This window comes from Crocodylus siamensis, chromosome 11 (assembly GCF_052110815.1).
Source record: "Crocodylus siamensis isolate JL-2025a chromosome 11, ASM5211081v1, whole genome shotgun sequence".
Taxonomy (NCBI): domain Eukaryota; kingdom Metazoa; phylum Chordata; order Crocodylia; family Crocodylidae; genus Crocodylus; species Crocodylus siamensis.
This window is the reverse complement of record NC_143405.1, coordinates 14,975,409-14,990,650: the sequence shown is the minus strand read 5'-3', so window position 1 is coordinate 14,990,650 and position 15,242 is coordinate 14,975,409. Positions and strand designations below refer to the sequence as shown.

Below are 15,242 nucleotides of genomic sequence, written 5' to 3'. Positions count from 1 at the left end.
GCCCAAATTTCCTAGCATGTCTTGCAGGTGCCCCACGTTACCCGGTACCTTCTTTTTGCCCCCTATGTATTCAAAAAAGACTTCCTGTTGTCCTTGACAACAAGAAATAGATTAGAAATAGATTTGGCTCGGTGATCAGACAAGCTGCATCTAATTATCGTATCCTACAATTAACCTCTACTTTGCAGAATTCAGTTGCGATCCCAAACCCCATTAAGACTAGAGGAGATATCTGGGCCTGGCCAAGTCATATGTCGGCCTCCAGCTGATCATGCCTGATAAAAAGGCTCATTATCACTGTCCAATGCCAGATTTAAGAATAAATTAATGAGGATTCAGCTTGTCTCTGGGTAAACTTTACATGTCCCATGATGCTAGCCTCTCTCAAAACTGAACGGGCCTAATTATCCTGGCATTTTCCAGCTTGTGCACAGATTTATCCATTAAGCTGCAGAAAGGATAGCTGAAGAGACTCTTGGGGGTAGCGTCATGCCTGATCCAACTCTACTGACATCAGCAATTACACCAGGGTAAATTTGGCCTCAGCTCTATTGACTTCAGTGCAGGTGTACCTCAAATGACCTAGAAGCCAACATGCAGACCCAAAGTCACTTAAGAGACAACAGACTGGGCTTGTGTTGGGGACAGCATCCGGTGAGTTGAAGCCAACACCTTCTGTCCTGCCACAGCCATCTCAACGGTGGATTAGGCATTATATTGTTGGGGGACTTCTGCAACCATAAGGGTGTTAGAGTCATTTTCAGCTGAACTGGGTACTGTGCATATGCCACTGCTGCCCCATTTCCCAGACTGGGCAGTGCCCAAGTCAGGGGATGGCCGCTATACTGATGAGTTAAGGAGCAGCCAATCAGGTCCTAGACTGCAGAGTGGATTCCAGATTTGGTGCCACCAACTCTTATGCCTTCTGAATACCCGAGCAGCAGGTCCGGGTCAGCCTCCTGCAAGGGGCAGTACCTGTACAGCAGAGGACTGGGAGTCAGGAGGCTACTGCAGTTCTGTTCCCACTGTTTCCTCTCACTTGCTTTGGGGGAGAAATGTTTTCCTGCTCCATGCTTAGCAACACCACTCTCCCTCTGTAAAGGTCTCTGGACTACTTGAGAGATTACAAAAATATTGATTAGCTAGACTGTATTGCTAGGGGGCACCTGCCACCCCCCATGACTGGATAGGAGGCTGTCGACACATCAACTCAGGTCCAAAGCTAGGTTATCCCTCTGGCCCATATTAATCCACTTTGGTTTGTGACATCCTATGAACAGAAAGAGGGAAAAAACAACGTAGGGCCAGTTTCTGCTCTTGTTACTGTGATGTAAATCCAGAGTGGCCCTGGTTAAGTGAGTACATTTACTCTGGATTTCAAATGAGAACAAAACCTGGCCATTAGCTGGATGTGAAGTGGCTCCTTCTACTTTTCTGACCTATTTAGGGTATTATTTCTACACACCTAAGACACAGCACCACTTAAACACCATAGTGTTAGGATCAAAGCACAGGTCTAAACAGCAACTTTTATCCAAGCACAATGCTCCTACTGCCTAGCATCACTCTGAAGGCATGGGAAGCCCACCAGAGAGCATGGGTCACTGAGTGAGGGGCGGTAGAGCACAGCATGAGACACCAGTGAAGCTCCCCTCTTTTCCCCAGAGAAACAGCCCATATTACACCTGCAATGAGGAACACTGAATACCCTGCACCAATAGAGATACCCTAATAAAAGGTCCTGGCAGGGAAGGGCCTGTGTTAAAGGAATACTTTAAAACACTGCTGTTGCTCATTAAACCCAAAATTCACTTGAGTTATATATTCATCCAGTTGGCAAGAATTTACCCCCATGTGGGCCAGCTGCAAACTGGCTCCAAGTAGATGCAATCCCACTGAATCCAATTACTGCATCAGCTACTGCCCAGGTGCCTACAGCTTCCACCTGCCCTGTAGAGTGAATCCATCCTGTAGCACCAAGATCCCTCCTTGCAGGTTAGATGTGCCCACTACTGGACAGTCTCTGCCTCATGAAGAGGAGCTTTCAGTTGTAGATGATGCAACCCATCACCAGTGTGCTTCCATGGAAGATACACCAGGGAGGAGCTCAGCTGTTTGTAAACCTCCGCGCGCTGTAATTCAGCCTTCTGGCTTGTAGAGCTGAACTCTGCTGCAGGTTTCTGAGGGCTCGATGTATATAAAAGAGACTACACTGAATGCAGTAGGATTGCAGTGCTCCCCTGTATCGCCCTATCCACCCGATGCAGCAGAGTTTTTGGGCTTTGTTTTATGTAACTGTATTGCACAAAGCAGGGTGCCATGCTTTGTTGGGGTGGGGTGGGGTAAGATCACAGGACACGGTGCACTGAATCAATGCTGATGTGGACCTGAGATGCACAAGAAAATAAAGTCATCCTCTGCCTCTTTTCACTGCGCTCCTCGTGGGATGTCACCATCCCAGCCGGAACACAGTCTGGCTGATTAGACAGAGTAGCAGAGTGATGTGGCACAGATGAGTTGCTACAAAGGTACCATGAAAGTTGCTAGAATAAGACAGCAGGTAGGAAGGACAGTCCAGGAGGCTGGCACCCAGCTGCCACTTCAAATATCCCACTGCTGCAGCCAGAGCTCCAGTGCAAGCAGGCAAGCACTGGCAGGCAGGCACTGGCATCTAGGCTTTGTCTGAATCAGGTCTGATGATAGGCTGGTGAAGACACGAGACCTGGTCTACACCAGAGCTCCAAGCACCACTGCCTCTGAGCTAGTGTCACTGGGAGAGATTAAGGAAAAGCTCAGTGCTGGCAGAGCTGGAAAGAAAGAAAATGCAAACACAGGAGAATGGGGCTGCAGCTGTTCACATAGCCAGAGCACAGAGAGGCACTGGCCTCCGGCAGCAATCAGTTCAATACCCACACACACAAACACGCATGCCCCCACCGCTTTTGCTATGGAAACCACGGCACTCAAGGTCACATCCCATTGAGGGACCCTACCTCCATCAGGTCTATTAGCCACAAGAGCCGCTCCTGGGGGATTGAATTCAAACAGGCATAAAAGGGGAAAACAAAACATTAGGGAGGAAGCAGAACAAACAAACACGAGCCAAACCCAGCAAGACACAACCTCCCCCCTCCCAACCTCTCCAGCCCATCAAATATGCACTGGGCTATTTCATATGCATTCACAGAGAGGCTGTACCAGATGGGTGCACAGAAAAAGGATGACAGCTAGACATCCAGTGGTGCGTTATGGCAGGACTGCTCTGAGCCGTCAGTCTGGGATTGGCAGGGCTCCATTCCCATCTCCCCTGCTGCCCCTGATAGCCAATGTCTCCACAGAGCTAACCCTCCTTGTCTGGATTTGCCTGAACCATCTCCTGCTTCCTCCACGGTTTTGGAGATATTTTGCCAGCAGCCCCCTTCAGCCCAGGCAATGTTTGCTCGTCTCAATCCAGACAGCCTCTAGCATTAGTCCTTCCCAGATGGTTTTAGGGATAGGACTTGCATGGACATCAGGTTGAAAATCCTTGTCCAGTGCTGTGACACTCACAAAGCTGTCCCTGGAGCTCAGATCACAGTTCTCAGGAAGTCTCATCCCCTCAGGAAGCCTCATCCCCTTCTGCCTCTGTCCCACTGGATGTCTAGCTATGGGCTCTGGTGATACAGTCCGATCAGAAAGGGAGGCAGTCTGTTTTTGGACTGCTCTCCCTTGCTGTGTCTAGTGAGCAGAAGCCGTTGTCATCTGCTCCGTTGACAAAGGTTTTAATTTCCAAGGCCACTAATGCGTTTCTGATGAAAGGCATTTTATAGCTGCAAAATTAATTTCAGGGCCACAATGATTTACAGTTGGAGGTGATTACGATAACTTAATTAGACGGTGCATGCAGCAAAGGCCCCAAGACATTGTCACTGTGTCACTTGAGCACCAGGAGAGAGAAGGCTGGAAAGAAATGCTTATGGCATGATTTCCATCCTGTCCCCACAACAGGGCCAGAGAAAGGGGTGGCAGGGAGTGTGCATTCATAGGGATGAGTATCATCTGAATAAAGGCAGGCAGTTAGAGGCAGTGTGTGAACAATGGAAAACAAGATGTTGGCGTAATACTGCTGTTGGCGAGGGTGGCATGTTCAAAGATGCTCAGCACTGATTTGGGTCTGCTCACAGTGGAGAGCAAGCAGTGTGTGTATGTGTATGTGTATGTGTGTGTGTATGCATGTGCCTACACTTGCAGCAACGCCCTCAGGCACTCAATAAAAAAGTACAGCTCAGCCAATCTTGCAGAGGTGAGGAACATTCTCTCAAATCCATCATCTTTTAGGCACCTGGGAGTCTACAAAGAAGTCTTTCCCAAAGTCCAAACATGCCATCCCTGATGTTCCCACTGACTGCCAAATACAAGGGACCTAGAGGAAGCTTGGTGCATACTTTTCTGACCTGCTCCATTTGCCTTCACTCCATGACCTGGCATCCATGGGTCACATCAATATTCCCATCCCTTGCCTAGCAGAGGCTTGCCATGACCTGCCACCCTCACACCAGATGCTGGGAGCGGAACAGCTTCTGGTGCATGCTTGCCTGTGTGTGGATCTGCGATGCACTTCCAGAGGTGTTTTGGTTTGCCTTCACTGCCTGTCTTGTGGCTGAAGAGGGTTGGAAGAAGCCCATTATCCTGGCATTAAGGGGTAGAAAAGTTTGCCCAACAGGATCGGATTACAGGCTAGTCAAACCAGGCAGGCAAGGTTCTTTAGGTAGATGTGATATCTTTTATTAGACCAACTGAGCAATTGGAAAAAAGTTCTTGGCAAGCCCTCGGGTGCAGTCACCCTTCTTCAGGCATAGGGAGCCTCAGTTGGTCTAATAAAATATTTCACATCTACTCAAACAACCTTGCCTATCTATGTCCTTAGACCAACATGGCTACAACCAAAAAACCAGTCAACCCAGGCACACTGCAAGGCCCTGCATCTAATTGCCTCAGAGGAAGAAACCATTTCTTCTACCCATTGCGTAACTCTCTTTGCCTTGCCACGAGACTGGAAGAGGCTAAGGGGCAGAGGTAGGCATGAGGCAGTTTCCTTCCTTTCTGAATGGCAATGATGAACCGGCTTCTATACTGGGGCAGGCACTGTTGATCTGAGTCAGTAACTCTGGTTTTCTTTCTTTCTGGCACAATCTAAGCCCCATCTCTGCTTAAAATGCTGGCATCTGTGCAATGTTTGCACGCTGCTGGTAGAGCGAGCCACTGCTTGTATGGGTGCAAAACAAGAGAGGAAGTATATGGTTATGGATTCTTGGTGGGGAGAGCAGGAGGCGGAGGGTTTCATGGGGAATAGTGCTGAAATGGATTTTTTTGGGGGGTGGGGGGGCCCTCTGGCAGGAAATGGCAGGGAAGCACTGTACATCAATATCTGAGAGACACCCCCACTTACCCGAGCGGAGCTGACTGTGGTGGAGGTGAAGTGGCTGCCGGTGGAGGAGGTTGTGTCACTGTAGGACATCATGGAGTAGGAGTCAGCGCCAGAGGGCTGCCGGGCCTTCATGGATTCAATCTCCCGCTTCAGAACCAGGTTATCAAAGCGATCAAGGTCCTGAGGGGTTATGACACCCCTCACCTCCGACAGCAGCGAGAACTGAGCAAGAAAGAAAGGCAAAAGCTTGAGAAGGGGCATGGGAGGCTTTGATGCACTGTTTTGTGCTGCAGCCTCATGGTAGGGATCCTTTTAACCCATTGGTGCTAAGAGCTGGAAAGACTGACAGCACAAGGCCACAACTGAACCACCTGAAGGGTGAGGGGGTCCAAAGAGGATGAAGCTGGACTGTTCTCAGTGGTGACAGAGCAAGGAGCAATGGTCTCAAGTTGCGGCAAGGGGAGTTTAGGTTAGATATTAAGAAGAATTTTCTCACTAGGAGGGTAGTAAAACACTGGAACAGGCTACCCAGAGAGGTGAGCAATCTCCATCCTTGGAAGTTTTTAAGACCCAACTAGACAAAGCCTTGCAAGGCTGGGATGATCTGGTGATGGTCCTGCTCTGAGCAGGGGGTTGGACGAGATGACCTCCTGAGGTCCCCTCCTATCCTCATTTTCTATGATTCTAACTGCAGCCGGGGCTAAGTGGAGCCCACAGGCAGTACTCAGATTGGAGCACTCACAGCATGGTAGCAGGCTCTCAAAGCAGCTAGAGTGCAAACCAGCACAATGTAAATAGTTCAGATTGGGTGTGCAAACAATGAGAGCCAAACAATGGTGGCGTGTGCATTGGTACACCCCTGCGGCACCACACTTTCCGCTCTATTAATTCTAAGCACATGGTACACGCAGCAGGCGCTTCAGAGCTGGGGGGGGTGTGTGTGCAGGAACCCCAGTAAATTGGACATTCATTTAGTTTTCAATGTTTCCTCCTCCAGCAGGGAGCTCCATTTATTCCCCTCCCAGCAAGATGTATAGTCTCATTATGGCACCAGAACAGAGTGAGTGGGTTTTCTTTCCCATTGTTTAACAACTGCAGGAGGAGCCATTAAGTCCTCAGGGATTTTGAAGGAGATCCTCCCATCACTTAACCCCTGCAGAGGGCAGGCAGAGCCAGGCACCCCCTCCTCCCCACTTTCACCTCAGGTATGGCAGGGAGTGATATGCCCTGGCAGATGCAAGCATAACGGGGCAGAGCATTCGTGCTGGCTGGATATGGGCTATGCATTCCCACCTAGGGAGCCAGGCACAGTAGGAGGGGTTAGGAGAACAGGCAGTGACCCCCAGGTTCCCAGGGAGCTGCAGCATTAGGAGCTGGGGATTGCCTTTCCTGCTGGGAATATATTCCCCTCCTGCTGGATGATGTCAAGTTGTGCTCAGGGGAAGAGGTGGCCCATCACCCTCCCCAGATACACACATCTGCATGTCTGAGGGACTTGGAAGTGCTGAACCTAAGCTCTTCTGCCTCTCTGTGTATAATAAACACAAAGAAATCCATCTGTGCTGCATCTTGCTGGATGGCTCAATCCCACAGGGGGCCCTGCCACGGCATGTCATGGAAGTGTCAGCAATATCCGGTAGAGGGAGGAGTGAAAGAGCGTGTGTGTGTCGAGGTGGAGGTGGGGATGCGGGTGTTACCTACTCCGCTGTGCAGAGCAAATCTGAGCTTTCAAAGCCCTGGGGCAGAGTTTCTGCAGCAGGATGCTGTGGAGAGGCAGTTCAGCCGGTTTCTATCATAATCCCTTGTTTTTGCCTGCTCCCAGCATGTCACCTTATTAGCAGCAGATATTTGGTTACTTGGCGCTTTGAGGCCCCAGGCAGTATCAGAGCCCCATCCTGCTGGGTGCTTTGTGAACACAGTAAAAGACAGCATCAGCCCCAAAAAGCAGGAGGAAAGCAGAGGCATAAGGAGGCAAAGTGATTTGCCAAAGGTCACACAGTAGATCACTGGCAGAGTGAGGGAGAAAGCAGAGACCCCGACTCCAACTCTATGGTTACATCCACGGGGCCATGACATCTCTGCCGCAGCATTGGCTTGGGAAATTAATTTAGCTTCAGAACAGCTGCAGTCTTTGGTGACTCACAGGCTTTGGCATCATTAGTCTATTAGTCCATAAGATGCAAAACTATTCTACCTTCTCCCTGACTTGAGACTAACATGGCTAACTACCTCTCTTTGGCATCATGAATGCTGGCCTGACTTCAGCTGTTACTGCACCACTTGGCTCCCTCTGCTCTGGGTGAAACATACTTCTTTAAGCTGGGGTCCCTCTGCCTCACCTTGGCATGTGTATTGAGTAACTCAAAGAGGGCCATGACTAGGGAGTCCACAGAGATGTTGTTTTCCTTGTACTCATCCAGGTAGTAGCCCATGGTCGCCCTCTCTTGTTCATTCAGTAGATGCCGTGCTTGCTCCTCTAGCATGACTCGGGTCTGGTTCACCATGCTGCTCAGGGTGACCTGCGAACCAGCCAGGCCCCTGTAAAACATGGGCTGAAAGAGAACATATAGAAACAAGGGGAATAGATTACCCTGGGCCTGAGAGGCTGGCAACCAGCCTCCATATTATCGTAGGTTAGAGCTAATGCCATTTTAGCCATTACCTTCCCTTCTCCCCATGCTGAAGTCCCTCAACAGAATTTTGCTAGCTGGTCGGGACCAGGTTACCTGAACTAAAGGTTAGCTGAACTAAGAGCTGGGGGAATGTGCTTTGCAGGACAGCTGGTCTAAAGACTCAAGGCCTCTTTGTATCATCAGAAAATCCAACATGTGTAGTGGTAGGTAGGGCTCTTTTCCCCCTGGACATTGCTGCTAGTACGCCTCATCCAAGGCCTGGGGGGGATCGACTCTGTGGTTGAGCAGGGGAGTGCACTTTCCCTGTCTATACAGCCACCAGCCTCGCTCAGCCTGGCAGCTGCGGGCTTCCCTGTAAGAGGGGTGCCTGCCCACTGATAGGAGCTGGACTGACAGCTGAAGCTTGATTCACCCAGTCTAGTCTGTGATGGACCTGCAGACACTCAGCCCTTTGGTGGACTACCTGGGGCACCCCAAACTGGAAGCAACACAACTCAGAGGTCACTTTGAAAACACTGGCATTCATTACAACTGGACTGAACTGGGCTGGTCTCTTCTTAAAGCTGAGGTGCTCTACAGCCAATTACCATTCCCTGCCTCCATCCAGCCCTCCCCGAGCATGCTTCTAACAGAACAGTGTACCTGGAGGAACCTGCAGTAGGGTGGACAGTCCTTAAGAGTCAGCTAGATTGGAGACCCTAGCCCTGTTTTACCTTGCCGGGAACATATCAAGCAATCCCATAAGCACAGTTCAAGAGGAGAGCTATGAGTACAAGGTAGTTGGATATTCAGGAAAGTCCCCTCCGCCTGCTTTAGTCAGAGAAATAACTTACTTTATGAAGAATAAAACTGTGCTGTGGGAGAAAGGCCCAAATGGCCTTTTGGGCTTGGCATTAGTGGGGAAACAGAGCAGCAGGCTAGAGAACCCTCCTTTTGAAAGCCTGGTGAGCACAAAATGGAGCACTGCTTCACAGCCCTAATTAATTCTTAACGCTGGAACAAGAGATTCGTTATCATCGTTATGTGGAAGTGTCTGAATAAGCGTCATTACTTTAATATTAACCTTTTCCTCTGGTCACAGTTTGCATTTTCTCATTTGAGTAAATCTTGCTATTTAGAAAGAAACTGTTGGCAGCCTGTGCATGACTTGTCTCCGGAGGAAGCTGCAGAAATGCATATTGGTCATTAAACAATCAGATGAAATTGCAAGGTATCTATTAGCTAAGAGCTGACCAGAGGCTTTGAACCAGAGCTGGGGTGGGAAGTGCTCCTCAGTTACAGCTCCTTGTTTCTGCAAGCATTTGGCAACATGCTGTCCTTCCAAGTTGGCAGAGAAACAATTCCCCTGCACGGTGCTAGAGGGTCTGTGCTGGCAGGAGTCGCTCTAGAGTGATCCAACAAATGGAGAATTTGATTTCTGACAGTCACGAGAGGCCCGTGGCACTATTCTTAGGAGGTCACCGTTTGGTATCCTGGTTGGCTGTCAGTGTGGCTTGGTCTGGTTGGCCAGCCTGCAGTCTGAATCAGTCACAGCATTCTGCATTCCCATCCTGCCCTGTTGCTGGCATTGTTAAGCATCTGCTATGTCTCACCCCAGAGGCTGTTTTTCTGCAGTGGCATAGCCCAGCAAGATCTTTACCACTCCTAACAGGGCTGATTTTAATGCTCTACATGGCTTGTGGAGCATCTGTGTGGAAAGGCCCCAGAGAGTTCCCACCAGGCATCTCCGCTGGAATGACTGTGCTTCTGCATCCCTACAGTGCCTTTCACCTAAGCAGGAGGGGTGGGAAGTGGTATTTGGATGGGTACACAGGCAGAGAAAAGCAGGGCTGTTTCCTTCTTGCATGCAACTCCATGGCCTTACAACCATCTCTGATGATTCGTGGGAAGTTTGTCTCATCCTCTCCTGAGATAAACCCTCCAACTGTTTGCAAGCTTCCTTGCTCTCTCACCCAGGCCAGCATGCAATGTAATTGCAGACACTCAGTCTGTGTCTGCAATAGTCACCTGGTGCATGAGCTCTGTGAGGAGGTGATGGTGGAAGAAGGGAACAGGGAAATGCATTGAGGAATGCGAACCAGGAAAGGAGGGGATGAGAACTGAATGAGTGAGTAGCTAAAACCAAGCTTAAACTCTGGTGATTCTTTGCATGGTCTCCAAGGCCAAAGGACTGAAGATGTCACCAGAGGGAGGTAAAAAGGTACATCAGGTCAGCCAGTGAGTTAGTAGCCGAACAGTGGTGGTGCCTGGCATGCTACACAGCAATACGCAGACAAATGGACAGCCATAAGAAGAACCCACTCCTCCCTGATCGGAAGGGGTCTCGAGTCCCAGGCCACTGTTCTAACTAATAGATCAGCCTGTCCCTGGCACTAAGGAGGTTTGCAAGATGTGGAGAAAAACTGGAGTATTCCCAAGGTTTTGCAAGGGTAGGCTCCTGCTCACCAAAGCCAAGACTAAAATAATCCAGTTTCTGCCTTTGTGTGATGACCTGTACCAGTACCAGAAGCTGCAAAATTACTGCACATTAGCTGTAGAAACAAGTAGCTAACCAGCCCTGTTCAGTAAGCAGTGGAGTTGTCTTTTGACTAGGAAATGATTTCACATTGTCACAGCAGGCTGTATTTCTCCGGGGAAGGGCTGGCTGCAACTCATTTCCACTAGCCAGAGTCACACTCCCCACATTGTTTGGGGCTGAAGAGCAAGATCAAAACGTGTTTTTTTTTTCTTTGGTGCTGCAAGCTCAAAGCAAGCCCCAGTGCTGAAGAGAGTGCAGAATGCCCCAGCTAGCCACCAGCTCCCAGATCAATCCTAGGGAGAGTCAAGCCTGGCTGAGTTTAAAGGGCTTTTTCTTTCTGACTGATTTCTAACCTGATGCATTTCATGAATAGAGCAGGGATCTGCTGTTCAGCCTTCTCTGCGTCAAGGATGCAGATTATCACACAGAAACAAAACCCAAGCAGCCACCACACAGGCAATCCGGGTGGCAACAACAGGGGAGGACTGTGAAACATGTTTTGCCAAGTAAGAAGCGTAAATCTGTTATCAGCACAAGCCACCTGCAAAACTTTCCAACTCATTTCCATTTAAAAGGACTTCACACAGATAGGAGTTTAGGGGAGGGGTGCCGACAGGCAGCAAAGCTCAGTGTGGAGGGCTTCTTGTCAGCGGGTTTGAGGCTGTGTTGACGCATCCTGTGCTGGAGAGGGGCGGGACTCCTGGTTCAGCTCAGCTCTGGCCAGCTGGGCATGGCAAAGGTCTTCGTACATGAACACAGTAGCTGGCACGGCCCAGGTGTGGCACGCTGATGGAGTCATGGAGCTGTGCCTAAGATGCTCACACTGCAGAGGTCTGGGCTGGCAGTGAGAGGGCACTGCTGGGAGGAAGCTCTTACTGCAGTTTTTGGTAGGCAGAGAGCCGAGGGCACGTTAGTGCCACTTCCTTCTCTGCATGTGTTTATTCTCATTAAGGAGAAGAGAGGGGAATCTAATACAGCACATTAATCACAGTCTGATCCTGTTGCTTTCACTGGGCTTTTAGCTCATCAGCACCTAACTAGCTCCATCTCCCAGGGGTGCCCCCTCCTCAGGGGTCCCTTATCTCTCTCATGCTGAGGCAACTTTCACTTTGCGCCACCACTGGGATAGAACAGATGAAAGGGGGAGTGGGGAGCACAGTGTATCAGTCCTTGTTTCCCAAGGGGAGGAGGGAGCTCATCTACACACACTGCAGCCACAGCCTGAGAGGCAGAGCAGCCTGAGCTGACAGAGGTCAGCGATCACTGCGGGCTGTGTGGTCTTGGACTAAATCAGTCTGAAGCACATCTCCACCTGCCTGGAACTAGCAGAGATGATACAAGCAGCCCTGTAGGGCACTGAAATGTGGCTTTCCTGATTCTTACCCGTGGGATGCAGCTGGAATTTTAATTTTGCATAAGATTGCCAGCTCCCATGCACCTTTCCAGAGCACTGATTACATTGTTGGCCAAACTCCCTTCCATGGCTTCTGAGTCCTGGAAAGGACTTAGGGGAACAACCTATATTGATACATGACCACCCAGGTATGATTCGTCACCCCAAGGACTACAGAACCTGGGAGAACTCCAGCGTCTATCAGTCCAGCTGCCTTCATAAAACACCACCCGTTTAGAAACAGTACAAGGCAGCTCCGTGTCTTTGGGGCCACAAAGGACTCTGAACAAAGAATAGGGGCCACAGCCTTCAAGGCCACAGCTTTGGGCTGTAAAGTCACGGGACAGGTCAGAGGAAAGATGCATATGATTGTTTGTCCACAAACTTAAGGGTTTTATCTCCATGCAGCAAACAAAGACAATAAAAGAAACCAAACAAAATGAAGGCAAGAGAAGCACTGGTGTCAGGAAGAGCTGTACTGATCTTCCATTTATCTACAGTCTCGTTTTATGGTCCATTTTAATAAAGTGCAGTCTAGCACAGAACAACACAGACTCCAAAGGCAGTTTCTCAACAACTTCTTGGTAACTAAATTCTTTCCCCACCCTAAGCCTGGAGCCTGCCAGGTTTTCCAGAGCTCTGTGGATTGATGCTGATGGGTTGCCAAATGTTACCAGCTGCTCAGCAGGGCTTCTGACCTTCACACCCTTGCCCACAGGCTCCCAGCAAAAGAATTACAATTAAGGGTAAAATTGGCTACCTCTATACTTGTCACTGTAGAGGAGAAAGTAAAGGTCTCCCAACAGTAATACAGGTCATCTGCCTTTGGAGAGCTCCCTACCAGGGAGAAGAATGGATCAGAGGCTGGATTTGGAAAGGGAGCCAGGGTTGCTCTGGGCTGGCATGCAGGTGAAGAGGTGTCACCGTTATCTCTAGCTTGACGTAGCTGCCAAGTAAAAAACCATAAAATTTAACATTTTCTAATAAAGTTTTCAATCTGTTCCTCCCAAGGCCAGGCCTTTCAGAGTCAGTCATTTGCTTAGCCCATCTAGGGGGACGGTACATTCATTGTCACAGCCCTGGGTGACTGTAGAAGGGGGAAGGATTCTACTAACGACTCATAATTTGTGTGGAAAGGAGCTGGCAGAGATTTGCTTCCAGGATGTAATTGCCACCTAACTGTCTTGCTAAAAGGATGCCCCAATTGTTCCCTGGTGGGCTACAGGTTCCATAAAGGCAGCAAGAAAAATCAAAATGCATCTCTGTCATACCAGCCCCAACCCCTGCCGAGGTGGCACCGTCAGCCTTAGCAATGGCAGCCAAAGAGGGAGCAGAACCTCTTGCTCCCCCTTTGTGCCTTCTGATCTGGTCTCATTTCCAGAGCACTTTGCACAACACACAAAGCATCGTCACATCTCAGTTCATTCCACCCCCTCACTGCTTGTGTTGTCTTGCTCATGAACCATTGCAATACACAGTTCTCTCTCAGCTTCCAGTTCTCTTCAGCCCGTTTCACTCCCAGGTCTAATCCCCGTCCCACATAGCTTCCTGCTGAGCTGTTACATTCCTAGGAAGACCTGGAAAGTGAAGCTTCTCCATTGTCTCTGTGGGAGTTCACATCTGTCCTTCCAGCTCCTGTCAGGTTGCAGGTCTCTTTTCTCATTGCACAGGGATGATACAGGAGCTCCACAAGACAGGTGACTCCAGAAAAGCTTAGATCTCACATGGAGAGGGGGAAGTAGTGAGAGGTCCCCTCGCCCATCTCTTTTATCCATCTGCCAGCGAAATGGCTCGTCTTTCCTGGTGGTGACTCCGAGTCTTTCCATCCTCCCCAGAGCCCTGCAGACCAGTCACTCCTGAGATGTCTGCCAGAATTATAATGATTGTAATTGCACCAATGCACAATTAGCAGGATCTAATGGCTGGTAGGAAGGAGGACAATAGCCAGTTCTCATTGTTCAGTGGGATCAGACATGTCTCTGTCTCCTAGAGAAGGACTGGCACTGACACCAGTAGACCAAGGTCACTGAGAAATGAGAAAACATCTGTGTGTCCTTAAGGAGGAGCATCTGGGTTTTCTAGAAGTGTACGTGGAAACAGGTTTGGCTTTTCAGGTTCCTCCCTCTTCCCTGCAGCTTCCTTATTTCCAAGCCATTTCTTCACAGTTCAGATGACGGGAGCGCGTGTCCCATTGGGCAGGGCATAGGGCTGGGCTTTGGCACACACACAGTCTCAGACTGGCTTTGTCACTAACACACTGTGGAACCTCTCCTTGCATCGGCATTAAGTACTTTGAGATCTGTGGACGAAACGTGCCTTGTAAGTGTGAGCATTAGGTCATCTTCAGAACCACAGAATTCACCACAGGGGATCAGGCATCTGGTCCTTCAGCTCTGATATTGTACCTAGACAGTGTCATGCTCCTGGAATTCTCTCCTGTGCAAGTCTTTCCTGACCTCCACAGGCAGCCAGCTTCTGACCTGAAGCACTGCAACATTACCTTAGCTTGCCTAACTCAAGGTATTTCTACTGGTTATTTAAAAAGCCAGCTACTATATTACAACCTAGGCAAAACCAGCTGTTTCAGCACCAGAGGCTGCCAAGAAATTCTCACTACCAATCCAAAGATCATGGTAGGTGGCACATGCAAACTTCTGTTCTCACTGACCTGAAACTCTCTCAAAAGCTGGAATACAGAATCTTTGGCCACTGCATCACTTCCCCAGCATCCTTTGTACATGTCTGCATCCTGCCATGACATCGTTGCAATACCACTACCCAAGGCCACTGAATGTCATTTGCATGTCATTGCTAACGTATTGTTCTTAAAGAAATACTTTGTCCTAGGAAATCCCAACATCTAATCTCTCTTCTTTACTTCTTCTCAGTGATGGGAAACAGAGGAGAAAATGCTGTGCATAAAGGAAGGCACTAAAAAATTCAGTGTCACAAGTCACAATGGCTTGCAAAACTCATCTTCCATGGAAAGGCAGGGGAAGGAAGAGGCCTAGGCATGGAGGGGAGATGGGGAAGGAACAATAGGTTAGAGAAAGGAGTGGGAAACTGCTCTAGTCATTGCAAACAGCTGATACATTCTGGGGGGCTTGTCCACTGAAGGATAAACTCTTGACAACTATCTGTGAATTGTCTGCCAGTTTTACTCCCTAGCAGATTGTAGTTCTCCCAGAACACAGCTGCTCTGGAAGGATAACCCTCTCATTAAAATGCCAGATGCAAGAAACCCATTAATGGTAGGAAGAAAGGCAACTGAAAGGAGGGGAATTGCAAGGG

The 15,242-nt window shown here is 49.3% G+C and overlaps 1 protein-coding gene across 1 annotated transcript in view; it reads right to left on the bottom strand.

The window, feature by feature from the left end:
- The window catches only part of WHRN (whirlin), a 109,558-nt gene that overhangs the window by 25,641 nt on the left and 68,675 nt on the right, over nucleotides 1-15,242 (bottom strand). The window contains exons 6-7 of the mRNA XM_090022397.1: nucleotides 7,747-7,959; nucleotides 5,429-5,629 (exon numbers count right to left, since the gene is read on the bottom strand). Coding sequence (XP_089878523.1) covers nucleotides 5,429-5,629; nucleotides 7,747-7,959 — 414 coding nt within the window. The remainder of the gene's footprint in view (nucleotides 1-5,428; nucleotides 5,630-7,746; nucleotides 7,960-15,242) is intronic.